At 50.5% G+C, this 26,101-nt stretch overlaps 10 protein-coding genes across 10 annotated transcripts; 5 read left to right on the top strand and 5 right to left on the bottom strand.

Annotated features, from left to right (window-relative positions):
• Positions 1-376: 376 nt before the first annotated feature.
• Positions 377-1,338, bottom strand: LTR84_011863 (uncharacterized protein; the record flags this gene model as incomplete). Its single annotated transcript, XM_064855391.1, has 2 exons — positions 377-947; positions 1,004-1,338. 2 exons carry the CDS (start codon positions 1,336-1,338, stop codon positions 377-379), a joined length of 906 nt encoding a protein of 301 aa, XP_064708980.1.
• A 429-nt stretch (positions 1,339-1,767) lies between these two features.
• LTR84_011862 (uncharacterized protein) lies at positions 1,768-2,193 on the top strand (the record flags this gene model as incomplete). The annotated part of the gene is made up of 1 exon (XM_064855390.1): positions 1,768-2,193. The coding sequence occupies one exon, from the start codon at positions 1,768-1,770 to the stop codon at positions 2,191-2,193; it is 426 nt and encodes a 141-aa protein (XP_064708979.1).
• Positions 2,194-2,767: 574 nt separating this feature from the next.
• LTR84_011861 (uncharacterized protein) lies at positions 2,768-3,188 on the top strand (the record flags this gene model as incomplete). Its single annotated transcript, XM_064855389.1, has 2 exons — positions 2,768-2,957; positions 3,034-3,188. 2 exons carry the CDS (start codon positions 2,768-2,770, stop codon positions 3,186-3,188), a joined length of 345 nt encoding a protein of 114 aa, XP_064708978.1.
• Positions 3,189-3,531: 343 nt separating this feature from the next.
• LTR84_011860 (uncharacterized protein) lies at positions 3,532-4,473 on the bottom strand (the record flags this gene model as incomplete). The annotated part of the gene is made up of 1 exon (XM_064855388.1): positions 3,532-4,473. The coding sequence occupies one exon, from the start codon at positions 4,471-4,473 to the stop codon at positions 3,532-3,534; it is 942 nt and encodes a 313-aa protein (XP_064708977.1).
• A 265-nt stretch (positions 4,474-4,738) lies between these two features.
• Positions 4,739-5,734, top strand: LTR84_011859 (uncharacterized protein; the record flags this gene model as incomplete). Its single annotated transcript, XM_064855387.1, has 1 exon — positions 4,739-5,734. The coding sequence occupies one exon, from the start codon at positions 4,739-4,741 to the stop codon at positions 5,732-5,734; it is 996 nt and encodes a 331-aa protein (XP_064708976.1).
• Positions 5,735-10,927: 5,193 nt separating this feature from the next.
• LTR84_011858 (uncharacterized protein) lies at positions 10,928-14,539 on the bottom strand (the record flags this gene model as incomplete). The annotated part of the gene is made up of 1 exon (XM_064855386.1): positions 10,928-14,539. One exon carries the CDS (start codon positions 14,537-14,539, stop codon positions 10,928-10,930), a length of 3,612 nt encoding a protein of 1,203 aa, XP_064708975.1.
• A 3,600-nt stretch (positions 14,540-18,139) lies between these two features.
• On the bottom strand, positions 18,140-19,347 carry LTR84_011857 (uncharacterized protein; the record flags this gene model as incomplete). The annotated part of the gene is made up of 2 exons (XM_064855385.1): positions 18,140-19,249; positions 19,312-19,347. 2 exons carry the CDS (start codon positions 19,345-19,347, stop codon positions 18,140-18,142), a joined length of 1,146 nt encoding a protein of 381 aa, XP_064708974.1.
• Positions 19,348-20,305: 958 nt separating this feature from the next.
• Positions 20,306-21,130, top strand: LTR84_011856 (uncharacterized protein; the record flags this gene model as incomplete). Its single annotated transcript, XM_064855384.1, has 2 exons — positions 20,306-20,836; positions 20,903-21,130. 2 exons carry the CDS (start codon positions 20,306-20,308, stop codon positions 21,128-21,130), a joined length of 759 nt encoding a protein of 252 aa, XP_064708973.1.
• Positions 21,131-21,411: 281 nt separating this feature from the next.
• On the bottom strand, positions 21,412-22,243 carry LTR84_011855 (uncharacterized protein; the record flags this gene model as incomplete). The annotated part of the gene is made up of 2 exons (XM_064855383.1): positions 21,412-21,975; positions 22,031-22,243. 2 exons carry the CDS (start codon positions 22,241-22,243, stop codon positions 21,412-21,414), a joined length of 777 nt encoding a protein of 258 aa, XP_064708972.1.
• A 2,454-nt stretch (positions 22,244-24,697) lies between these two features.
• Positions 24,698-25,887, top strand: LTR84_011854 (uncharacterized protein; the record flags this gene model as incomplete). The annotated part of the gene is made up of 2 exons (XM_064855382.1): positions 24,698-24,701; positions 24,737-25,887. The coding sequence occupies 2 exons, from the start codon at positions 24,698-24,700 to the stop codon at positions 25,885-25,887; spliced, it is 1,155 nt and encodes a 384-aa protein (XP_064708971.1).
• Between the last annotated feature and the right edge of the window lie 214 nt (positions 25,888-26,101).

Genomic DNA, 26,101 nt, shown 5'->3' with positions numbered 1-26,101 from the left:
GCCGAGCCCAAGCAGCCAGGGCTGTACCGCGAAATGCGGAAGGGGCAGCGTCCTTAGCCCCCGAACCTTGAAAGGGTCTGGGGGCGGTTTTGATTAGTTTGGTGCCTAGCGGAAGATCTGGGGGCAGTTGTGTGCCACGGAATATGCTTCACACGCACGAGTACTTCGCTATGAAGACAGAGTAATGACACATTTCGAGTGTCTTCTCCAACTCTATGGAACAAGATTTTTGTCACCAGACCAGGAAGTATGCCACACCCTCTGAAGATTCTTGGTCAGATGTCCACCGTGGACCTCGTAAAATGAATCTAGGCAACCGGCTTCTCGACGACATTCGAGTGCACAATGGTGCGCAGTGCCTGAAGATCATCTTCCGTCACCTACCCTTGAACGCAGGTTTCCTCTTTTCAGCAAAAGCCTTCAAGGCTTCGACACGATCTTCGGTGTTCAGAATCACCTCGTATGCCTCGTTTTCAGCAGCCTCGCCCCGTTGCCACCCGTTAACAGCTCGCATAGCCTGAGTGAGGGCAATAGGACCGCCTTCACAAATATCGTGAGCCAACTGTATACTGGCATCTAGAACCTTTGTTCTAGCTTTGCCTTCTTCTTTGATTTCCTCAGGAAGTACCTCAACCAATCTGTTACACAGACCTAGGAAATATGCCTCGGGTCCAGAAACCCTTCGCCCTGTAATGATCATGTCTCTTGCACGATTGACTCCGATGAGTGCAGGTAATCTGTAAGTACCTCCAGCTCCAGGAATGATGGCCAGCTTGGTCTCAGGTTGGCCCACCACGGCGTTGGATCCAAAGACACGTAATGTCGTACAGAGACCCAGTTCTAAACCGCCTCCCAAAGCGACAGACGAGATGGCTGTGATGGTGGGTATAGGTAGATTTGACAGGTCTGTAAATGTGTTTCTCATGTTCTTCAAGAAGTCTCTAGTCCTACCGAATAGTGAGCCAGTCCATCCGTGATCTATGCGGCTTTTTGTCAAGCATACTCTTCCTGTGTCATGCCCTTTCTTTCTCTCAAATCCGCGCCGGCGCAAAAGGCTTTGTCTGTGTTTGAAGCGATAATCAAAGCTCTAGTCCCACCCTTGCCACCCTCTGCTTTTATCTCATCCACATGGCGTCTCAAGTCCGCGATCAGCCTTCGTGAGAGGGCATTTCGAGCTTCTGGTCTGTCCAGGAGGAGAATCCTGATATTACCCGAATGAGGAGCAGGTTGATGCTGAACCTTTATCGGAGAGGACTCAGCAGCAGCGGCGAAGGTTCGACATTGGATGGCCGAAACTCGCAGAGTCGTGAAGCTCTTCCTAAGCACAGATGGCCGCATATTGAACACAGTGCAAGTAGAAAAAAAGTCAAGTCAACAGAACATAGATTTCGATGTCGCAGCTTTCAAAGGATGGGACGCGGTTAGCAACGGGATCGTGAAGACCGAGGCTACTCCGCATCAACTGTATTCGATTTGGGGAAATCACTTTGAGTGTGCTCTGGCCAAGGGCATGGGGGCTTTGGAGGGAGTCCGGGTGGCCCGAAACGCTTATAGGGTACCTTGCAAGGCACCTAACCATGTGGAGGGAGATTCCCTAAATTAGGCGCTCAACAGAACAGAGATGGAAACTCGGGCCATCTAAACAATCATTCTACAACAAGACAGTCAAGAAATATACTACCAGATACTTAGTATTCTGTCTTCCGAAATTGGCAAACCTGGATTTCAAACTCAAAGAACCCACAAGAGAAAGCCAGAGCACTCACCATGAATCCTCTGTTGCACGACACAATCCTCGACCTAGAAGACCAAACATGGAAAGCACTATCTCATTCGGGGGCAGCATTGCTTCCATTTCTCAGTCAAGACTGCATCATGTTCTTCCCACTGGGATTGAATGTCTCAGCGAGGTCGGCACCTAACCTCGACGACGTCCTGAAGAGCGAAGCATTCGTTCCTTGGAGGCGTTACCGTCTCCAGGAGGTCGAAGTCACGGCACTGGGCACTGAGTCGGCACTCATCAGTTATCGAGTGCACGCGACGAGACAACACGTTACACCCGATGACGACGAGCGGCAGGATGAGTTCCGGGCGCTCATTTCGACTACGTGGAGGAAGGATCCGGAGGCTGGAAGGTGGTTGATGTGTTTTCATCAACAGACGCCTTATGAGGGTGAACTGGCTCTGGAATGATGTATGCTGGTTTTACTATATATTTTATACTGCTACATGTTTGGGTTTCTTGGTCATTACCACTTCAGAATGTTGATGCCTACCTATGGGTACTACCTATGTATCATGATAGACTTCATGGCACCTATGTCCTGCACCGATGGCAGCAGACATGTGAAGATCGCGATCACAGTCCTCATCTCACTCAAGCCGGCGGATCTCTCCATGTAAACTGACATCATCTCCCAGCGGATTTAATAACCGAGCCTCTGGAAATCGAGTGGCGTCAGTGGGCGAGGATCTAACCAGATTAAAGGTATCAGAAGTGTGGGGAGACCGCAATGCTTGGAAAATGATGGCATTCTCAAAGTATCGGCGCATTGTGACGTCGACTAGGGAACCATCCAATCCTCCAGATGATACAAAACTCAATCTTCTCCTCTCTCCGAGTCTTAAAGCTCTACTTTCAACCTCCAAGCTCCCAAAACACCAATTTTCCAATCTCGAGGCATCCATCAAGCTCAACCATATACTCTCCACATCAACAACCCCATCGTAAACACACCTCTATCAACCCCTACTCCACACATCCACAATGTCTTTCCTCTCAAGAACAACACCAATCCTCCGCACAGCGGTCCGATCATCCACCACCTATTCAGCACCCAGATTCTTCTCTGTCGCAACCGTACACCAAAAGTCGGCGACAGAGACAGTCAAGGACGGCTTAAAGGCTGTAGACCGCACCATCTCCGATGCTGCCGTAGCTGGTATTGACAAAGGAGGTACGTCACAACAATAACTTCCGCCGAATATCCTTCAAGCTCCAAAACCCCAGTCTAACATATTCTCCCTTCACAGTCGAAGTCAAGGAAGCAGTAGCAGGCACCGCCAGCAAAGAGACCGGCAAGGCTCAAGGCACAGCACAAGAAGTCGCCGGCGAAGCAAAGGGCAAAGCTGCCGAGCTAAAGGGCCAGGCTAAAGGAAAGGTCGAGGAGATCAAGGGCAAGATCTAGTGATTGATTCCCACTTTCCTCTTGCAGAGTTATTTGGCATCGATGTATGCATTACCAATTCCACCCGGCGCCTAAAACAGGGCAAAGCAGGCGCTGCATGTACAGTTGTATGAAAGAAACCAGAGATGCTTTATCTGGTCCGAGGACCTATGTACAGTAATCATTAGAAAATGAACAAACAAACCCATACCAATGAGATTGGCTTGTTGCACTATGTGTCAATATTTTCATGAATTCATAATGGACGAATGCTCCGAAGAGAGCACTTTTCATACCTCGGCCATTTTCCTCTCGCATGTGCATGTCATCTCAAATACCTCAGTCACCTGACTCAACAGTCGACTCAACCAGCTTCATCCCCCTTCAACATCGGACTCTGCACCAACCGCCCATCGAAATGCTTACGATAGACCTCACCCTCCTCATTCTTCAACCCATATTTCGACGGGTCCCTCTTCTGCAAGAAATGCTTGACCCGCCCATCCCTCGACACCTGGTTCTCCTTGAAATGGTCCGCCCGATCGTTCAAAAAACGACTCGTCTCCTCCGTGAACGCTCTGGCCTTCTCCTCCATGGCGCCGGAATACTGTCCCGCACGTGTCGCCTGAAGCACGCCCGAGAGGACTGCGAGGATGATGACGAACGAGGCGAACGCGTTCGGATGAACGTAGGTCCCCGCGTACGCTTGCTTGTCCGGGTTGTCGCGCCGGCGGTACCATCGTTCCCAGTCCTCCCAGGTCGCATTCTGAAAAATCGTCGAGTCGTGCTCTGGCCCGAAGCCGTACGCTTTGCCCTCGGCGTTCGTGTAGCCTTTGGTATGTCTGTCTGCATTTCGTACTCGTGTGCCCCATCCTGCGCCCGATGCGTCGAACGCTCGTCGCTTGACAGGGTCGGATAATATCTCGTGCGCCTGAACCACCAGTCTGTATCTTTCTAGCCTCTCTATATGACTAAGTTCCGTAGCATGTCCACTCCCACTCGTGTCCGGGTGGTAGATCTTGACCAATTCCAGGAACTTATGTTTGGAATATGCTCCGTTCTTTGCGAGGTCGAAGATCTCATACGGAGTAGGTGTGAAGGGAGTCGCCCGACAAGGCCAGTTCATGTTATCTCTAAACTCATATGGCTGAGATTTGACGTCGGCATATGTCCTCGACTGCGGAGGGCTTGGACCCTGGGATTTGAGGCGTTTGCGGGGAGATGCATTTGAATGATTGCAGGAACAGCACTGCCAGGCGTTGTAGGCGGCTGGCAGCTTTGCCTTCTTCAGCAGCGTAGACGACATGCCATGTGAGTATCGAGGTCAGGCCCAATTGTACAGACAGCTTGATATGCGGGCACCTTGAAGGATCTGGTACCTGAGAACTCGATGTCTCGTGAGCACATTATCATCGACGTCAATCCCACCGAACAGGGACTAGTGGGGTCCGGAATGGAGAAACATACTTCCGTTGGGGTAACAACCGACTTCACAAAAAAGTAGTTGAACATTCACTTCTGAATACCTCACGAACACTACAGGGCCCTAGACCGGTCGTCGATCTCTGAACATGCCTCGATCCCGCTCACGATCAAGGTCGTCCTCTGGGGCTCCACCGCGAGATCGATTCTCCGATCGACCACAACCCAGATCTAGCAGCGACGACTACCGGTCCAAGAAACGAGAGCGATCTCGAAGTCGAAGCCGAAGTCGAGATCGAGGACCACCACGGAAGAGAAGATCAAGAAGTCCCCAGCCAGGGCGACCAGACAGACGGCGATCAAGAAGCGTCGACCGCGATGGCGAGAGCCACAGACGTAGAGACCGAGACCGAGCCCACGACAGGCCGCGGGAAAGAGATGCCCAAAGGGACAGGGAGAGAGACAGGCGGCGAGACCGAGATCAAGATGGAGACAGAGACAGAGTCAGGGCCAGAAATCGAGAAGGCCGGAGACAACGCTCGCGCTCACCCCGCAGAGACTCACCGGGGGGGTTCCAACGGTCGAAACGCCCACTTCCCTCACAAAACGACGCCTTCAAAGGCGACGACCCAGACTCAAACGCCAAGCCCGCGATCGTGAAAGAAAAGCCCAACTACCGACCATCCGGCCTCCTCGCCGCCGCGGCCAACACCGTGAAGACGCACAACGGCGGAGACGTGGTGCTGAAATACCACGAACCGAAGGAAGGGCGGCTACCGCCGGCGTCGAAGCAGTGGCGGCTGTATGTCTTCAAGGGCGACGAGATCCTCGAGACGCTGGATCTGTACACGCAGTCGTGCTGGTTGTTTGGGCGGGAGGCGTCCGTGTGTGACTGTTTGATCGAGCATCCGAGCTGTTCGTCCCAGCATGCGGTGATCCAGTTTCGACATACCGAGGAGAGGAACGAGTATGGGGATAAGACTGGAAGGGTGAAGCCTTATGTGATGGATCTCAATAGCCGGAATGGTACGAAACTTAATGGCGCGGCGGTTGAGGAACAAAGGTACTATGAAGTCATGGATAAGGATGTCCTTACGTTTGGGCATTCGACGAGGGAATATGTGGTGCAGCTGCCGAAGCCGTGATATTCATACCAATATGGTGTCAGAGTTCCGTCTGTTCTTGACATATGCCATCTCGACGTATTGTCTGATTTGCGCACTGTCAGGATGATTGTTCAGCCATCTTGTCGAAGAAAATTGTCTGGCCAGGATCTCGGAGACAGGATTCCAATCGTCTCTTAAGCAATGTAATAAACCATGTGTGCATTGCTATGGACCTCACGGCACACGGCTCGGCCAGTGGGCTATGAATTGGTGAACAACCATCCGCCTCCTCCATGGACTTCGACTCGGTATTATCCGGGATACCGCTAGCATTTGTAGCAATTGACGATGAGGAATGCTGGTTCGAGTAAAAATTTATTAATAGTTGAGGGTCAGTATCACCCGCATGGAGTGGATTTCGGTCACTGAACATGCTGATTGCTATATGAAGTACATATATTGACTATCAGAAATTGGCAGTCAAGTCAGATGTGCTTGATAGCTAAGCGGCCGAATCGTTTCGCTTTCAGTACATGCTCATAAACTCCGCCTGCTCCCGGCTGTACCTCTGACCATATTGAGAGACAGTCCTGCGCCAGTCGACAGTAGGGTCAAATTGCACATCTTTTCTACCATGCTCGACATCATTCACCAGCCTACAAAGGGCACAGTGGTCCGCTTTGAGATTTATAACACGTGAGGCCGGTAGGCTTTCCATGATGGTGACCCTGTCTAGTAATTCAAAGTAATCCGAAGTGTTATTCTGTTGCCTGGTTCTCTTGACTGCGGCATTCCGGATCGCGGCATTCGACCAATCTACTCCATGGGAAGAGGACAACGACGCCGTGCGACGAGCTCGTACGGCTTCGCAGAGGACTTGCCACGTTGCATCAAACCTCGGCATTGTCTTGGAAGGGTTCGAATAAACGGCAATGTCCAATAACTTCTCAAGATCTTCCAGAGAGCGTCCTCTCGAGCCAGTGATACTGTCCATAGCATATTGTGTCTTCAAGTGCACAACTGCCAATACAATATCCAGCATCTTTCTGTCCACAAAGTCACGCAGATAAGTCATAGTCCATCGACGTCTCAGTAGCCGCCGGCATGTGTACGGGCATCTTGAGACATGGGACAATATGCAAGGCCAGTTCAGTGCCTCTTGGGGGCGTTCGATCCTTTTTAGTTCCAAGAAACCTTCATTTGGCAAGAAATTGAACGGGACAGATATCAGTGCAAAATGCAGTACATCTCGAAAGGCGCGCCACGATAAAGATAGGTTCTCCTGCTCAAGATTCCGAAAATATGTTTCGGTAGAAAAAGAGACCTCTTCAGATGAGGCAAGGCCGGCATGGAACTTGATTCGGCTGCAGGTGGCCGCAATCTCCCATTCATTCCATATATTGAAAGCCTTGCGAGCATCAACGACCTGCTCAGCATGAGCAGCCGTAAGAACTTCAATCAACAGTACCCCCCAAACATCGTTCTTGTATTTCTCTCTCATCGCTGGGTGAAGGTGCGTGGATAGCCATACAGTCTTACGAAGATGGGCTGCCAGCGAGAGGTGAACCAGCCTGAGAAAATGCTCATCATCCCGAAACATGCTCTTTTCACTACTGAAGTCAATCAAAGTAGGCAGAAATGCGGCGACTCTCGCTTTCATATTTCTCGGCTCGAAGTTGCCACTCAAGAACTTGTCAAGCCCATGACGCCTCTGGACAAATCGAATGGCTTGTAGCAGGACTTTAGTCTCATTGTAAAACTGGTATGGAGCCTCGCCAACAAGTAATAGAGTGACTGCTGCGTCATGCTTGAGATGTTGAGGTATTCTCTCAAGGATACGGTCATAGAGCGTACCGAGGTCGGGCTGAAGCGATTCGAGGCATTCGACCAGACCGTCCGCGGTTGCTTGATCCTCGCATGGCTGTAGCAATTCCTCCATAGCTAACTTGACCCACAAAATCATCCCTTCGCTCTTTGCGACAATTGTTTTACAGAGATTTTCAGTAAACAAATGTTCGAGCTCTGGCTCATAGGTCGCAGCCTGATCAACTCGTCTTTGGATGTACATAAACATGCTTTGGTCGTTGTGTTCTTGCAGCACCAAAGATGGCCAGTCTTTAAATGCCCTCAGCACTTCAGGCTCCGGGCGACTTGCAACACACATTTTGATGCCAGTCCGATGACGCAAGAGGTCTAAACTCTTGCACAGCTCCCACAGGCTACCTGAATATTCATCCAGCCCGTCAATGAAGGCGCAAATCTTCATATCGCTTTGTGAAATCAAGTCGGAAAAGGTATCGATACACTGTTCTAAATCTGATGTCGTCAGACGCTGTATCGTTGTATTCTCCAGTAGTAAGTCTTTGATCTTCTGGCTGATACCTCCTAGTTGACGGGCGAACAATCTGATCATCCCGACTGGGTCATTCGCAGGACTGCTTCCAGCTCTGAAGTCGAAGAAGTAGTGTACAACTTGCCACGATTGTCCATTTGAACACAGTTCATCTCATCTTCCTACTGTCAGAAAGAAATCTCATCAATGTGCTCTTACCACTAGCAGGTTTCCCAACAACTAGAAAGGCAGGCGAATCCGAGGCTCGTAGCCATTTGAAGAAATCTGTTGCTTCTAGCCACCGAAAACACTCCGTGCCAATATCATGCAAAGACAGATGTGCGCGCTTGGAATCAGAATTTGGAAAGTCCAAAGTGTCAAGGACAGATTGTGAAGTATCGCCTTTATCGGCCTGACTGCTCCTCTCTTGTGTGAGGTGACTCAGCACAATGCTCTCATCGACCAGTAGAAACTCGTCATTGAGGAAAGTATTGCCGTTGTCACGAATGCGAATCCATTTTACAGTCGACATCATTTCTCTGGCAAACCCGGCGGCGGTGAGGGCAGCATACTCCTGCCATGTGTCATTCTTGTATGAATCTGCGTAGTCACAAATACCCCGGATGACAATGCATGGAAAATCGTCCATCAATCCTGCTGCCTCCATCTCGATGCATTTGGCGTTGAAGTCTTTGCCTAATTGATCACGAACGACAGCATTTTTCATGAGCTCATTGCCGGAGAAAATGACCCCATAGTGGATTTTTGGGCCTTCGTCCTGGCGATGTATTCGGCTCACGATCCCATTTTGGCATCTACCGCAGCTCTCACCCTCTTCATGGCCGTCTGGGTGGTTACCAATGTAACCACAGTACAGCACGTCTTGACTCGGACCAGGATGCACATAGCCTTCTAAAATTAGCTTCGGAAATCGCTTTGTTGCAGTAGAAAGAATATTACGAATCTGATTTCCATGAAGGCGGTGTTGCGACTGAAGAGTGGAGAGGGCGGTCAACAAGAGCGTAGGTGGTGGCCGTAAAAGTCCTTTACGCTCGAACTTGCCGCCTCCCAGGTTTTTTCGTAGGTCATGTTGTACGACACCGCCGTGCGTACCATCGGGTTGACTGACCACTACATCACCTAAACAAATATCCCCATCGCTGCCAGGGCCAGGTATCCCTCCTCCGATGCCTATCACAAGACCAATTTGAATGCTCGTAAAGGTTCTGCGCATGTTACTAGCCACTGTGGCAGCAGAGACCGTGCCATACCTACCCAAAGGTAGGCATGCAATCACTACGTTGTGACCACAGCATCTCCCCAGCACATAGGTATTGTCACCGAGAGGCGACAGGTCTCTGAACATCTCATGTTCTTCATCAAGTATGGCGCGTGCAGCCGTGAGCTCTTTTGGGAGGGGACAGATCCATCCGACAAGGTACTCGTGAACTGCGAAAGCGGGCCTGGCGTAGAATGACTGAGACATTGGGAGAATGACTTGACGAGGCTGCTGAGGCTGGCAGGGAAAGGGAGGGGCCAGTCCTCTGGAATTTGTGGATCACAAAGTCCCGTTGGCATGACTTTGATCGTATGCGTCTGAAAGCCTGGAGATGAGGATAGCGGCATAAAGAGAAGCAACACGACTTTTTCAGTGCGCAGTCAGGCTGGGCTCTGGATGCAGCCCCTCAATGGGGCTAACTTGTGTACATTGGCCATCGAGCCAGGAGCGAATGAGTAGCACTCGTTTCGCGCCAGCATGTGGCTGAGAGATCCAGCCTGCTATTGGTTGCTCGACGCCTGGTCAGCTCATAAGAAGAAGAAATACTTCTCTTCCATGTCATTACCTTTTTCCATTTTTCGATCTCGAATGTACAGGGCTCGAGGTGTTGGTGATCTTGGAGGGTGCACGGAAGGTGCCATTAAGTTGGATACTGTAGGTGGAAAAAGCTCGGTGGCAACCGTCGCTTAGCGCCATCGCTCCTTCTTCAAGTTCGGACCCTTTGATGTGCAGGAGTTATTGGAATATTCAGGTAGCAAGTACAGTTGACTTTTAAATGCTAGGAGGTATGATCAGGCATAGACTTTTCATTTCTTAGTTCTTCTTCCTTCTTACTTTCTAGTTGAGTGACCGCGAGGCATGACTCTATTATCCGCACTGTAGATTCGATCTCCTGTATTCAACCAGGTTCGTGACTTGGGTAAGTCTCTATTCCACGAGACACGTCGAGCTCTCGCTCTTGCCCTCTGCACTCGCCATCAATCTTGCACCCGGCCAGCTGCCTCTTGCCTTCTTTCTTGCACATCGTGTCTCCCATTCTGAGAAGAGAACCTACACCACAAACTCTCTTATGTAGCCCATTCTCTCAAACGGGCCTATGCTCGCACCCCATATCTGTACCCATATCCATATTCCATATCCATATCCGCATTTATTCCTGGCCGCTCTTCAGCTAGCGTACACGTAAAATTCTGAAAGATGTCTCAAAAATGAAAACCTGATACTGATGTGACTCAAAGGACGACCGGCCGGTAGTGATGTGATGGTATCATAACGTCAAAACAAACGATAAAAAAATCAAAAGATTGGCTGTGAGCATACCACAGCTTGTGCCGTGGCAAAAGACAAAACAAAAGACATAAACTGAAGATCAAAAGTGTCGTCGGAGAGAAAACTCCAGCAAGTTTGCCCGCTGGAAAGTCCCAGTACAACTGCAAAGATGCTGCTTCAGACAATGATCATCGCACACAAATGAGCACCTCAACTCTGAGTTCGCTGAACCATGAAATGCGTGGCGTGATGTGCATGATATAAATCAGAATGCTGTGCTTGCGCTTCTTCTTCTTCTTCTTCTTCTTCTTCTTCTTCTTCTTCTTCTTCTTCTTCTTCTTCTTCTTCTTCTCTAAGTTAGAATCCACTCAGAACCACGCTTGACAAATTTGTCGAGCATTAATGTCAAATCCGCCATGACAAAGCGGATGATATAGAAGGCGAAGAACTCTGCCGCGTTCTTTACACCTAGTTCGAGACCCACTTGGGTCTTGCTGCTGCATTTCAGACCTGGATCTTCGACTTGACGGGCAATTCCATCTAGAACCTGGGCAGCATCAAAAAGTCGTGCTAAGCTCGACATATAACTAGCATGTAAGGGTACAATATTGCTTAGCATGCTTGGAGTAGGAGGTGGAGCAATCTTGCGGCTAGCGTGAGATCGAGATGATGGAACAGACGAAGACGACGTCATCGGTAAGGATTGCAGATTTGACCCAGACGAGCTGTCCTTCTGTCCGCCTTGATTGCCAATTGCAGGTGTACTCGACTTGGAGCGCAACTTTCTCCAGCTCGAAGCCAAAGTTTTGGCAGCTGTGTGGTTTGGCTTATTCGCTACTGGATCTTGTTCCTCCCCAATGCCTTTGAAAAGACTTGATGAACCTGAGAGTCCAACGTCATTGCCGATCTTCTTCTGTAGGGTATTCCGAACCTGATCAAGGACCATCTCAAAAGATTGTAGCTCGTCCAAGACTGCATCTGCGTCAAATGTATCCACCTTGGCAACCTTCAACAAAGCTGCCGTCAGAAGATCACACTGAAAGACCTTATCTTCAAGGGCCTTCAGCTTGATATTCCGCACTCGCCAGATATCGCGTGGGATGAATAGCCGCGTTGTAAGGTATCCTCCTCTTGGGTGAGCCAGTGTCTGATAAAGACACCGCATCAACCAAAAAGGTCTCAACAAGGAAGATTCAGGACAAGGTTCAAGTGGAAGAGGTGCAGGACCAGAGATATCACCGACGGGGCTCCCAGGGACTTCAGTTGAGACACCGGGGCCGGTATGGTCTTCGAACAAATAGTATCCACCTGCTTGCAGCAAATGTGGTCCGAACGCACCACTGCCTGGCGTGGGCAGAGCTGCCGACGGCAGAGGAGGGACGATCTTTTTGCTATCCCCAGTGAAGCTCGCACTCAAAGGTGTAACGGGAGATTCACCGGTTGTATCTGTAGTTGCAACAGACAGATTCCGCATTCGTAAACTAGACGATGACAGATTCTTTTTCACTGCTGGTGGGGGCATGATCTTTCCTGGAAATTGTTTCCCAGGAGACGGTGGCTGGTGGTTTGTATCATCAATACTACCCTGAGATCCTCCTTGTGTCAAGGCAGGGGTTACTGGAGATTCGCTAACAGCAGAGTCCGCTGATGGTACGGATGTCATAGGCGTGATTGGAAGCATGCCGCCTGATAAGAAAGACAGTGAGCTGTCCAAGGGTGCTGTCTGTGGCAGCCTCAGCTGATCACTCTGTGCATCCTGTGTCGATTTGGATTGTGCTGGTGCTGTTGGCTTCGGAGGCAAAGTCGTTGAGTTGCGCCGAGCAAAAGTTTCTATCTTAAGCTGACTGCTACTTTGACCCGAAAATCTCCTTTCTCGGATCCCCAAACCAGCATATTTTTCGATACTGACGGGTCGACTATCAGCCTTTGGTATTGGTAATGTAGGTGCGGGTGGTAGAGCAACTGTTGGGGGCGCAGTGATTGGTGAATTCTTGGCAGGTGGTATAGGGCGAGGAGATTGTTCAGGTGCAGGTTCATATATTTCGGCAAGAGTACTTAGCGTAGAAACGTTTGTGTTTGTTGTAGAAGGTATAGAATCGGACCAGGTTCTGCCAGACGTATTACTCGAATCCGACTGTCGGGGAAGTGCCGATTTGGATTTGTTGTCGAAGGAGAAATCATCAAAGACATAACCTCTGGTCATCTCTTCCAACAATCTTTCTTCTTCCTCTGACGAGTTGCCCTCGTCATATTCTTGTGTTAGTTCCAGGTTAGAGAGCAGACTTCGAGGAAGAGTGGATGTCTCAACCTGCGGGAGCTGAGGTAAACTGAAATCAGGCGGAAAGTCGTCACTCTTGTCAGGTCTCGGTGTGGATTCATCTGCAATGTTGTCATCCCATGCAGCATCAACAGCAGCGTTGAGGGCGGCATCAAATTCGGCTTCGATCTCATCGACCAAATTATGACCATCGGGGATGATTCCAAAGTCAATTGAAGACAATCGAGATGATCTGGTCGACGACTCTCCATCCTCAAATGTATCCAGCCATGAGGTAGACTCGGTTGTACTATCCTCGCGGGATTGAATAACCCGGGTTGTAACATCCGCTGGCCTTTGAGTGGCAAGAGGTGTATCAGTGTCCCTATCAGCGACTGGACTCAATGGTCTGCGAGGAGACAGAGGTGGAGGCATATACTGCGACTCCATTGGCACGGACAGACTAGGTATCTGTATCCTATGGCGTGCGTTCTGTTCCGGTAGGTATGATTCTCCGCCGAACAGTTCAGGCAGTAATGATTCTTGCCGAGGCGGGATTTGTACTGTCTCCAGGACTCCGGCAGTATCTTGCTCATTGCCGTCACTGGAGAAGAAGGACTGGTTGGTATCATCAAAGGGCGGATCTTCTGGTAGAGCTTTCTCCATGAGGCCAGAGAAGGTATCATCGAGATCGTGCAACTCTGCTATTCGATTCGAATAGGTACTTCTAATAGCGGACAGCTTCTTCCGGTCATCGAGATCTGAACTCCGAACCAACACCTGCTGAAGAAGCTCACAAGCTTCGTGGTATGCTTCGATAGCACCATCGATATTCTGGGCATTATCTAACAGCACGGCTGAATTGGCTTTGGCAAGAGCCTTGGACAACATGGTTTTTTGAGTTGGGCTTCGATGGCTTCTCCCCCGTGTTGGAGCATTGGAGGCAGCGAGCGACTCATCCGAAGTACCAGGTCGGTTTTCTCGAGTGCTGGGGCGCACAGTCTGTGAGGCTGGTTGGGAAGCGAAGGTATCGTCTCTGCTTATTGATGAAATACCCGATCTCATGTAATGTACTGACATAGCCACAGGTTCACCATTCTTGCCCATCTTCCGGGTCTGCCATGTATCACCACCAAAGTATTCTCCTGCACTCGTATTGAACATCGAAGTTGGGGTCAAGGGCGAGACCCCACCGGGGCTGGCATCGCGGCCATTTTGTCCACGACCAGGTGGCAGAAGTCCAGACGCCGAGTTGAGCTTGCGGTGAGGGCTTTGACTATCTGCTCTGGAGAACTGGGAGAAGTGGTTTCGATCTGGGGGTGGCAGACCCGCCACTAAAGATGGACCTATACTCATTCGTCTGGACGTATTTGCGCGAGTCCGAATGGCTTCTGTATCGATAGCAGACACACTAGAGGAAGTTGAATGCGACCAACGGTTGATATTGAGGTTCGGGTTCGGGTTTAATGTCTTGGTCTCGTATTGATTGTCGGGTCGACTTGTCGACCTACTTCTGTCGTGTCGCGTATAGCTGGTATTTTGGAGGAACCGATCAGGACTACTGGGCCTTTGATTTAATGCATTTCGGGGTGTCGATCTTACCGACACAGAAGAAGATTTCTTCACCACCTGTGCCGACGACGAGGTGGAGCTAGACCTTGCGGCTCTCCTATTGTAAGTACTGTTCAGGCCGATGGGTGGGCTCATTCTTCTGGAGGAGTCGATGACGCTGATTGGCACAGTCCAAGACGGGGATTAGGCCTGTCGAAGGGACCGCACCTCGACGTCCTGGAAGACGCAAGATCCAGGCAGTACTCGGTACAAAGGATAGTGGTGCGAACTGAGGGTACACTGCAGATGACGATAGATGACTGCAGATGGAAGAGAGAGGCTTCAACGGTGATGCAGTCTTGCCGCTAATGGCTGTACCTGCAGATGTCTTGGATCAGTCGTACAAGTGATTGGCGAATGGATGTCAGCAGGCGAAATGCAGGACCGGGCTGAATTGAAATGCAAATCAGCGTCAGCTGGGGTGCGGCTGATGGAGATATGCAGCGTCGGCGTTTAAGCCTGATCAACAGATACCGAGGATGAGAGAATCACCCGGTGCTGCGTGACGAATTCGATTTGTAGAGGGGGGACAGTATAGGGACGTGGACGACGTGTTCCTGCGCATCAAAGATGAACTTGAAACTCCATTGGTACCAGAGCATGATTTGATTGAAATCAGCCTGACATCGTGGCAACCATGGGTCTTTTAGTATCCTAGCTCATGCCGTTGGTTCTTTATTATACTTTGAGTGGTGTTTTCGTGGATGCTCGATGCTCAGGAAGTGCTAAATGTTGACAGACTGCGATGATTGTGCAACGAGTCGACGTGGAGGCTCACGCTCGATTAGGATCGCTTAGAGTGCGACAGACCTCAGCAGTGGCCAGGGATGTTCTCGAGCAAGTAAGGGTCAAACGTTTTTGTCCAGGTAGCACCCCTTGAGTGGAAGGAGTGATTGCAGACTTGAGGGTGATATCGAGCGGTAGAGGAGAGTTCGAAGATGGAACTGCGAGAGATCTGGGTTTCGCAGACCTGTAGCTGCAAATGCAAGTCGTCGAGGGGTTCCAGGCGCGGTCAATTGTGTCGACTAAACAGGGTACGGAGTACGGAGAATGGAACGAAGGAGGTGCCAGTAGTCGGTGAGCAGGGTCTCCGAGAATGGAAAGGGAATATCTTAGGAGCTGAGGTCAGGCAGACAATAGCCTGAGGGTGAAACGGGGGCGGAGTAGGGTTGGTGAAAGTGAAGAATGAATCAAGCAAGTCAACACCGTCAACTGGGTATTACTTGGGAGGTGGTTGACTATCAATGTCGAGTCGTGTCGAGTCCGCGTCGTGTTGTGAGGGTGGTGTAGATGTGAGATGGTTATTATTTGCTCATATCACGACAATAATGAGTCGAGTGCTCGTGCAAAGCCGGCAGGTGCAGGTGCAGGTGCATCGTCGGTGGGCTGCTGCCGCCGCAAGCACTGGGCAGTATCAACCAGTCCCTACTACCTAGACTATCCGTCCGAGGGCTACGAGCCTACGACTCCCGTCCCCCGCCGTGCCTTTGGCGCCCGAACCAGTGCCTGAGCGAGCACTATGAGCCTTTAACGCTGGTGGTACGGGTACCTGAGAGCATACGCAAGGTGGCCTGTGGGCGCCAGGAGAAAAGACCGCCTCCATGCCGAGAAGGTGTCTAGCATGGATTCTAGGCAGCGACGCTATCCCCTATCAAGCCGACATCCAAGCCACCAGAAAACCAGCAACCCCTGATCACCTCTCCAACAACACTTCCACCGTCCACCCCTTGGTATGGTTTCTTCTTGTTCGTGCACATCTTCTCGTGTTCTGTGTGCCATGCCATGTGTGCCCGAATATCCATTCTCGTAAATCTACACGTCTTCTCAACATCTAGCGTGATCATCAATTTGACGCCTCTTGGAGAAACCCCAATCAATTAGCTATATCGTAACTTGGGACGCGTCGCCTTTCGAAATCAGACATCTCACACTCAACCTTACCTCTTACGCGAATCCAACGGGAACTCGGTAACCGTGTAGTCGTTCTGCTCTAACTTCAGGCTCCCAAGTGCCGAAACTCTCCAGGTCCAGCGCTTCGTGATTCTCATCCACGGCGACCGACTTTTCTAGCTATTTAATTGTGAGGAGACGCCGTCTTCGCTCTTACCTGTTAATCTTGTTCCACAGGACCTTATCATTGAAAGACTATGGGAGTGGTGGTTTGCCCAGGTCTTGGTGCTGCTCGTTGTCTCCCTGATACGGCTGGCTACATGCATCATTTTCGCCCACCCTCGTACCTGACTTCGTTTCTCCTGAGGGGAAAAGCCCCTGGATCCCTGCCAAAACGAGTTGAAGGCCCATGTCCTCCTGCAGCCTCTTCCGCAGGGGATCTTCTCGGGTTATGTAAGAAGCTCCCCCAGGACCCAAAACCACTCGTAATTCCGGCATGGCTCATAGGGCAGAAGGCAAAAACGGATCGAAGATTGTAAACCATATATCCGCCTCTGTAGATCCGTGTTCGTGTTCGCACGCCCGTCCCTAGAAGCAAAAGTAGAATCATTCATTTTCAATAGTCTCAATCAGAATCACGAATACGAGAAGAAACCACGTCTTCACCAAGTTTCCAGTACTTCGTAAGTGATGACAAGTCTCCCCGGGCCCATGAAACAATAGCTCAACCAACAGCGCGTCGCGTCGCTCCTCTTTTTCTCGTATAAAGGGCATTCCACTTCCTCGTGGCCAAAACAACACGGGCCACATACTCTGGGGTCTTTCGTCGCTGTCCCGAAGCTGCCTACCTGGTCATGATCAGAAAGTGATCCGTGACCCGTCTCTTTTGACAGATTTGAAGGGCGGCAGTAGCCACCGTGTCGATGGACCGTGAAGATCTAACGGGAAAGGTCAATAATGGGGTGGTCAGCGCAACCGATCTCTGAATCTTCAATTAGTATTCATGTGTGGGTGTTGCCAAGATAGCAAGTCGTCCGCATCTAATCTGCATGTCGCCATTGTCGCACTACAACCATGCCTACATCCCTCTCCGTACCTCGACAGATAGCGTATACCAAATGCGAATACCCAAGACAATGAACGCATGACAAATAGAGTTTGGTGGAAAACAGGGTCTTCGGGTTCTTCGAGTTCTAGAAGTTGGGACGAGGCGGACCCTTTTTCGGCCCTGAACCATGGCACAGCATACCGATGCTCCCTCGCACCCATAGCACCAGGACTTTGCGTCACGTAGAGATCTGTCGTGTGACACTTCTAGGACATACAGATATGCGTCGTAGTGGGCATGTACATATCTGCAAACTATCCGAAAATGAAAAGTGCCTATCAAACCAGTGACAACGCATCTACTTACACCCCTTCGTTGGCGTGCAACAGAGAATATATTGATTCAATAAACATCTGCTTTGTTTGTTGCACATGGGACTCGATGATTGTGTACGAGTAGTTGGGCCTCTTATCGGGTTTCCCCCAACGAACAATCAAACTAGTGGTCCCTAGCCTCCAGTTCTTGATGTTTGCCTGCTCCATACTAGATAGTGGACACGAGTTCTCGTCACGGTCCCCAAATCACTAGTATCGACACCAAGTCCAACCATCGGGTTTCGATGACCTAGTTACAACCGTGAGTCGTGACTCCAAACTCCCTGACATCCGCCCATGCCAAGTATGTAGATACCTAGGTACCTAACCTATGTACATCCCCTATCACCCCTCCATCCACCAGTGACTCAGTGAGGGCATGCATCAATGCCCACTCCTCAAGTCCGCGAAACTACTATCAGGGGTTCTTTCCTTGGTCGGAGTCCTAAACCCACTCGGGGTTTCGGGACGACTCTTGTTATCCCTATCCTGCATGTTGAGGCTAACATTCTCCCGGAACGCGACATATTGACTGTCGGCGTAGCCCAGCACGCCGATGATGTCGGAGCTGCGCAGGCCTTTGATGCGCGCGACCTCGGCCGACGAGTAATTGACGACGGCGCGCCCGATCTCCTCGCCGCGCGACACCAGCTGCATGGCCGTGGAGCTGGAGTCGCCCGTGGGCGAGAGCGAGCCCAGTGGCAGCTTGTCAACAACCACCAGCCGCACCGCTTCCTGCTGGGCGAATGTTCCTTCCACGTTGACGATGCCCACGGGGAGGAGGCCCGCTTTGTTGATCAGTGCGTTCGACGCGCCTCGGTCGATGTAGATGGTCCCGTGCGGCGCCAGGCCGTGCAGGATCCAGAAGGCGCGGTTGCGGATGGGTGAGGCCGAGGGGATGAAGCGTGTGTGTAGAGGTGCGGGTGTTGGTGGCTGTGGACTGCCTGTGTCTGGGTCTATAGGTGGGTGGAGGTGGCGGATGATGGCGGCGATGTTGCCTGGTTTGGAGGATTTGGTGATGATGGTTGAGGTCCCTGCCGCGGTGGCGAGGCGTGCAGCGACGATTTTGGTCGCCATGCCACCTGTGCCTAGTGCTGAGCCGGCAGAGGAGACATCGGCTTGGAGGGTGTCGATATCCTCGACTATCTCGATCGGTTTCGCGTCGGGGAATTTTCGTGGGTTCCTTTCGTAGAGTGCTTCGACGTCGGTCATCAGGAAGAGATAGTCGGCGTGGACCATTGCGGAGGTGATGGCTGAAAGTGTGTCGTTGTCTCCGAACTTGATTTCTGAGACGGCGAGGGTGTCGTTCTCGTTGACAATGGGTATCACACCAAACGAGAGCGTTTCTGCCAGTGTATTCTGAGCATTCAGATATTGCACTCTGTCGGCAATATCATTTCTTGTGAGTAATATCTGAGCAACAGGCTGATTCATGTGTGCGAACAGTGAGTCCCATATCGACATCAGTCTCGATTGACCGATAGCAGCAAGAGCCTTTGAAGGGAGTTCCCTGTTAGTCTCCAGTCCCTTTTCCACTGGCTGGAACCTGATCATACCTGAATCTGAGCAAGATGTTTCGGCTTCTTGGCCATGTTCATCCTCTGCAGTCCAACGCCAATCGCCCCGGACGAGACAATGACCACCCTATGGCCATCGCGACGTAATTTGATAGCCGTCTCGACTATCAACGACAAAATAGACAAGATCGGCTCATGGGTCGTCTCATCAACGATTGAAGAAGTTCCTATCACGATAGTAAGCCTTGCTGGCCGCAACCTGCAGATCAATGGCATCGTGTACCGATTTTTATGACAATAGTCAAATGCTTGACGGGCCTCATCTTTGCTCTTCTCTGTGATAGTTATAGGACTGAGCGACCAGTACTAAACGCTGCCGTGATTCATGCAATGAGGTCAACAATCCTCTCATTTTTGGAGATTTCCAAGAATCCAAAAGAATATTCTCGGGCGAGTTTTATGCACGCCCTTCGAGAGACTCAAGCGTTCATGACTCGACTCAAGGTATGAGGAGCTGAAGGGTTTGGCACCGGGTTATATATCCTCTTGACCGCTCTTGTCGAGAGTTGTCAATAGTTAGGTAACTATGCTAGTTTTGACCTTTTCAAGATATTGGATCCTTGTTGACTCTCCACGAATTAAACCATCGATCGACTTTTTGATGTTGGAGTCATGCACCGCGGGGCTTGGCACTGAAAGACACGTCTAGCAACAGCCAAAGGATTCATGAGATGACCAGTAGTAAGATCTGAATGATTGGGGTCAGTGTAGAGTTGGTATATTCAGCTGCTATGTCACTCGTCAAGCCATGAAACCATCGGCCGTCCCTTATCCTCTACAACTGCCTCATCGACGAAATTTACTTGAGATTAAAGCGGCGTCATTTTCGATCCGAATAGCCAACTAGCATCATTTTCACCAAAGTCCTCATCCGGCTTCGTCCAGTATAAACGGAATTTCCACCTCGTTACCTGCACTCAAATCTTTGTGTCCATCCATCCTCTTCGCCACTTCACCTCCACATATATCCATCATGGCGGAAGCCAACTCGTCCAACCCCAACACCAGCACCAGCACCAGCAGCGACACCACTACCACGCCGGCCCAACATGGCTGGAACGGCAGCGCCTTCCTCCCCAGCGACAGCTGGCTGAACCGGACGAAGAACTTCTACCGAATGGCAACGAGCCAGATGAGCGCGGCGGGCGCAGAGCAATACTGGTGGGACAGTGACCAACGGACCAGCGGGTTCGACTGCGCACGGTGCGAGAAGAACCGGGACGAACTGCTGAAAACCTCCCCGATCATCGTCTACATGCGCCACAACATCGCACAGCTCGGCGGAAACCTCGGCGCACACAATATCCGGTGCAGAACGTGTCCGGAGAAGGCGGAGGGCGGGTTCGACCACGAGTACGGCATTAGGATCTGTGCGAATTACGTGGGCACCAAGAAGAAACTCGAGGATGTCATGGCTCATGAGATGGTGCATGCTTATGACCATCTCCGGTTTAAGACGAATTTGGACCGCGATTCCGATTTGCGGCACTCGGCATGCTCTGAGGTGAGATCCTGATGACTGTGTTTTGTGGTAAGCTTCTCGGAATGCTGATTTGATGCGTCTGGACAGATCCGAGCCAGCAATTTGAGCGGAGAGTGTCGATGGGCCAACGAATTCTTCAAGAATGGTTTCATGAAATTGACCAACCATCATCAAGAGTGTGTTCGACGTAGGGCTGTCCTCTCGGTCATGGCCCGTCCCAATTGTAAAGACGATGTCGAGGCAGTCAAAGTGGTGAACGAGGTATGGGACAGTTGTTTCACAGACACTCGACCATTCGACGAGATATATCGATGAGAGCGATGTTCTCATTTTAAAATAATCTACATCTAGACAGCGTGGCGTTGGCGGCGTTTTATCCTCTTGGGGCCCATCTCGAGGGGGCATCCGATATGTGACAACAATGATCCAGAACTCCTTTCTTCCAAAGATCCTACTCTTTGATATCTCCAAACTCCGGCATAATGCAATTTCATGAATCAAAGGCAGAAGCCGACTTGAATCAATCTTTCCATCGGTTCATAAACTTTTGCGCCGGGGCGTCTGATGGTGGAGGGTTCGCCGGAATCTGTGTCATGTTAGTGATTGCCAGTCATACATGGAAATGAAAAGATTACCGTAGGTTCTATACTGACTGTCGAAAAGGTCAATGGGGCCGTGTTGGTGGTGATGGCATTCGGAGTGCCAGCAATCTTTTTGTAGACTGTATATGCACTGGTGGGATATTGTGGTGAAGCGTTCTTTGCAGTGATCTTGGTTTGAGCCATGGGTGGCATAGGAGCATATCGTATCGTACCACTCTGCATGGTATAAGGAGTATTGTAGATAGGGTCATCGGCAGCTGGAGCTGGGGCGACAGGGTTGGCAGCAGGTTGACCGGCGACTATGTTATTGACATCGGCCGGGCCTGCAGTACCAGTGACTGTCCTCAGACCTGTGATGACGGAGGCGGGAAAGGTACCAGTCATGCTGGACAAGGTAAATCGATCGGAATAGTTGATCACCGTGCCTCCTGTCGCGGCCGAAATAAATTTTAAAAAGTAGGCGTTCGCAGTTGTTCCTCCCCATCCAGCGGTAAGAGGAACAGTGACTTTATTTCCATCTGCAAAATCACCCGTGGTCACTAGAGTTGCTAGTTGTATCTGGTGGCTGTCAGCAATATGGCCTCGTGAGGGGTGTTCAGGTTGAGGTGCGCACAAAATTGGCATCGGTGTTTCCTCCTGCACATAAAAAGACCTGATATGAAGCAAGATCTGCGAGTTTGGGGGTCTTGCCAGAGTCCTTCCATGCTATCTCCAGACTTAGACCAGTAATGGTGTCGCCGGGCGCAGGTGAAGTGACTGAGACATCTGCGAAGGTAAAGGAGAAGAGGCTGGCGGTTGCGAGGATGAAGAAGGGTCGTAAAATCATGGTGCGAGTATATAACTTTGAGAAGAGGGAGGAGAAAGAATGGAGTTGTCGTCAGGAGGTCGTGGTGATCAAGGATAACTGCAGTCTTGTAAATCTGACGAGGCTCATGCTGAGGCGTTCCTTACTCCGTATGCAGTTGCTTGGAATAGTATCAAGACGCAAAAACGGTGCAAGTACCTCCGTTATGTGATGCCAAGTCCAGCTAGATCATATGACACTAACCAGATTCATCAAGATGCCATCATGGACTTCCCGAAGCTAGCAAAATCTCTCTATAGGGACTACCTAGGTACCGCACTACTCGTACCTACATGTTCGACAAGTGCCTCAGATCGTCTTCTAGTGCCTACTTTCTTAGATAATATTCTACTAAGCTGCTATGCAACTTCCAACAGCCTGGGCACTTACGCCCGAGCTTTCAAGCTTTAAACGGTCATTCCACAGTTTCCAGGCGATCCAAGGAAGGTGCCCAACAGATATGTAGTTCCGCGAGCGAACACGAGATGCTGACCCCCTGTACGTTATAAAATAACAGCCCATGAGCTTTATCAGAGGGTTCATCTCTGTAATTGGAGTTGCTGCTGCCTCACTTGACTTACTTGAGAGGTTTCCTGCCCAGATATGGTGGATGACTACACTTTGGAAAACTTCGTTGATCTTTCGAAATCTTTTGCCGATTTGCTCTCCACTTTCTTCCCTCATGCTGATGATCCACGCTCTGATGAATATCTTGACACATTCGCAGAGGATGCGAAACTGGTCTTTGGCCCAACACCAGCCGTGGGCAAGGAAACTATTCGTGCAGGGCGTTAAAGTTCGCTGAATGCGGAAGCTGGCCCTTGCTGGCCCAGCGACATCGGCTAGGCGAGGTCTTTTTGCGTACTAGTGGTGTCAGCGAGTCGCCCTCGGACAAGCAGGAGGTTGTCTCCAATGAGCAGTCTCTTACTGGCTTAAATTAGGTGTACAGGTTGATGGTAGCTAGGTTAACTGGGTCGTCTTCAAGGACCAGGGCTAGGGTGATTGGCGGGCGGTATTTTATCAAGTATACTTAAGCACGTCTGAACTTTTTGACGCTATCAACGAGATGATGGTTCATGGTCAGGGAGACGGGCAGTCAAACATGTGAAGCTAGTATCCAGAGAGGGCTTCTCATCTGTTGTGTAATGCTCATGTCTCTCTGCGCATGAACTTAGCGTCCGGCAAGGTGCCCTCTCCCTAGGCACCTGAAATGAGCATGCAACATCGAAGGGTATGCACTAGAACAGTGACCCTGAAAGCAGCCGTAAAACTATTTGCGCGAAGTAGACAAACTTCCTAGAGTCGTCCCAGCCGTGCTCAAACCAGCAACCTCATATACGGCGAGTGTAGTATGAGAACATGGCCTAAAGGAGATCTTTGAAAGTGAAGAGCGTGACAAAGGTGGACTCAGCACCAGCCTAGAGATCATCGCGTCGCCTTGCAAAATAGTAATTCCGCTCTATCAAGACTCTGATTTTGTATCGAAGAGAATTCCTATATGGTAATGCTAGACATAGTAGATTTATCCTCCTTCAATCCTCGTTCAAAGATCCTCTCAGACCTTTTCCCTCTCAAACGCCGACCCTCGCTTACTTGAGTCATTTTGGGATGGATTTGCCTCCTTTGCTACCTTGATCATGTCCCGTCTCCATAACAGTGCCACATGGATAAGGGGTAACAGTCCAACAAGTCCCGCGTTTAATCGACGCACCCAGGAGCTGAAATATTGACCGGAATCGGTTAGCGACGAATCGCCCCTGGTCGCTCGGGTATTCTGAACTCAAGTCTTTGGGGAGTCTAGGGAGCTCATCAACGCTCACAGCAAAGCTCTCAATACCAATGATGATGACAAGGATCATGGTAATGTGAAGAACGGTGGTCCGCAAGTATGGGATGGCGCACGCTGAATACATGTTTTTGTCGTGGAAATTCAGAAACTGCCAGACTGTGACGGTCGGAATGAGCCGCCTTCGATGATGATAACTCTAGCACGCCCCATAAGACTGGATCGATGACCTCGCAACCACCAAAGATACTATAGTTGTCGAGATCGTTATACTTCCTAGGCAAGTCCTTGTATTGTATGTTGTGGTGTGGGCGAGAGTCCGGGAATCAGAGTCTACCAAACCATGGCATTCTTGCACTATGTCCTACTGGCGTTGATAGCGGCCATTACGGCCTACCGCCTATTTATCTACCCGGCTTTTCTCTCGCCGTTGGCCAAAATACCCACTGCGCACTGGTCTTGCAGCTTCAGCAATATATGGATTCTCTGGTCGCGATGGAGGCAATGCGAGAACAGGAAGGTCTACGGAGGGCATATGGCCAAGGGCCCGGTGCTCCGACTGGGGCCGAACCTTTTGAGCGTGAATTGCTTCGAGGGAGGTTTGAAGACGATCTATCAGGGAGCTTTCCCCAAGCCTTCCTGGTACTACCATGGGTTCGCGGTATACGGGTCAGTATATCACCATTCAGTCAAGCGCATGCGCGTGCTAGCTGATGCTCTAACCACATTCTGTTACAGGGTTGGCAACTTGTTCACCATCCAGGATAATGAAACTCATTCGATCCACAAACGTATGATTTCTCATACATTCTCCAAATCATTTGTTATGGCTTCCGAAACGGCCCATGTGGCTATGAGAGACGTCCTCTTCAACAAAGTCCTTCCGCTCATGCACACAGCTGCATCCACCGGGAGGCCAATAGAAATAATCGAGTTCAATTACTCCTATTTCTTGGACACTTTTGTCCAGTGGCAGTTCGGACGCTCTCTGCGAAGTAATCTTGTGGAGGATGAGCAGGAAAGGAGGATGTATCTAGACGGATTTTTCGGAATTTCGCATTACACGTTCTGGCAGTATTACTTCCCCAAGCTCTCGAGTGGGCTACGTAAAGTTGGAATCTATCTTATCCCCCAATGGGTGGACATTGGCTTCCAGAAGGTGGAAGATTGGAACCTCGACAAATGTGACCGCGCACAACAGCTCCTAGCTTCTGGTGAGGCGATCGCGCCAGAGGACTATCCGGTCGTTTTTGAGCAGATGCTCAAAGGAGCAAGTAACCTCAATTCCAAGCCGAAAGATTATCCAAGGCGTCTGGAAATTGCGAGCGATATGTTCTCATTGAATTCAGGTGCTTTCGAAACGAGCGGGAACAGCTCAACTTACATATTCTACGAACTGAGCAGACATCCGGAATGGCAGGCGCGGCTCTGCGAGGAGCTGCTGAACCTCAAGCCGTCAATGAAACATGTCGAAGAACGGGATATTCAACTGGAGGATATTCCACGACCTCATGATATAGACGAGCTACCGATCCTCCACGCCGTTGTCATGGAGACTCTACGACTATGGCCATCCGTTCCAGGTGGCCAGCCTCGGGTCGTTCCCACGTCTTGCACACTCGGAGGGTTCGACAACATTCCATCGGGAACAGTCGTGCAGTCGTATGCTTCGGTCCTGCACCGGACGCCAGAAGTCTTTCCCGAGCCGCACGTGTGGAAGCCTGAGCGGTGGCTCGAAGCCACCTCCGACCAAAGAGCTCTGATGAACCGCTGGTTCTGGGGGTTCGGTAGTGGCGGTCGAGGCTGCATTGGCAAGAATTTTGCCATGAACTGTGAGTAATCTCCCTGTGAAAGAAAAACTCCTGGTCTTTTAATTGTCCCTCAGAGGCACACATCTGACTGCTTCTTTTCACTCCAGCTATCAAATATCTCCTCGCGGCTGTGTACGCAAACTTCACCACCAAGATCCACGACCATGGAGATATGACCCCGGTTGACAACTACTTGGCAGGGCCGAAAGGAACCAGACTGGAAATTACATTTCATTTAGTGAA

This window comes from Exophiala bonariae, assembly GCF_035927105.1.
Source record: "Exophiala bonariae strain CCFEE 5792 chromosome Unknown scaffold_6, whole genome shotgun sequence".
In the NCBI taxonomy this organism is placed as follows: Eukaryota; Fungi; Ascomycota; class Eurotiomycetes; order Chaetothyriales; family Herpotrichiellaceae; genus Exophiala; species Exophiala bonariae.
The sequence above is the reverse complement of the archived record's forward strand: the minus strand, read 5'-3'. Positions and strand labels throughout refer to the sequence as shown.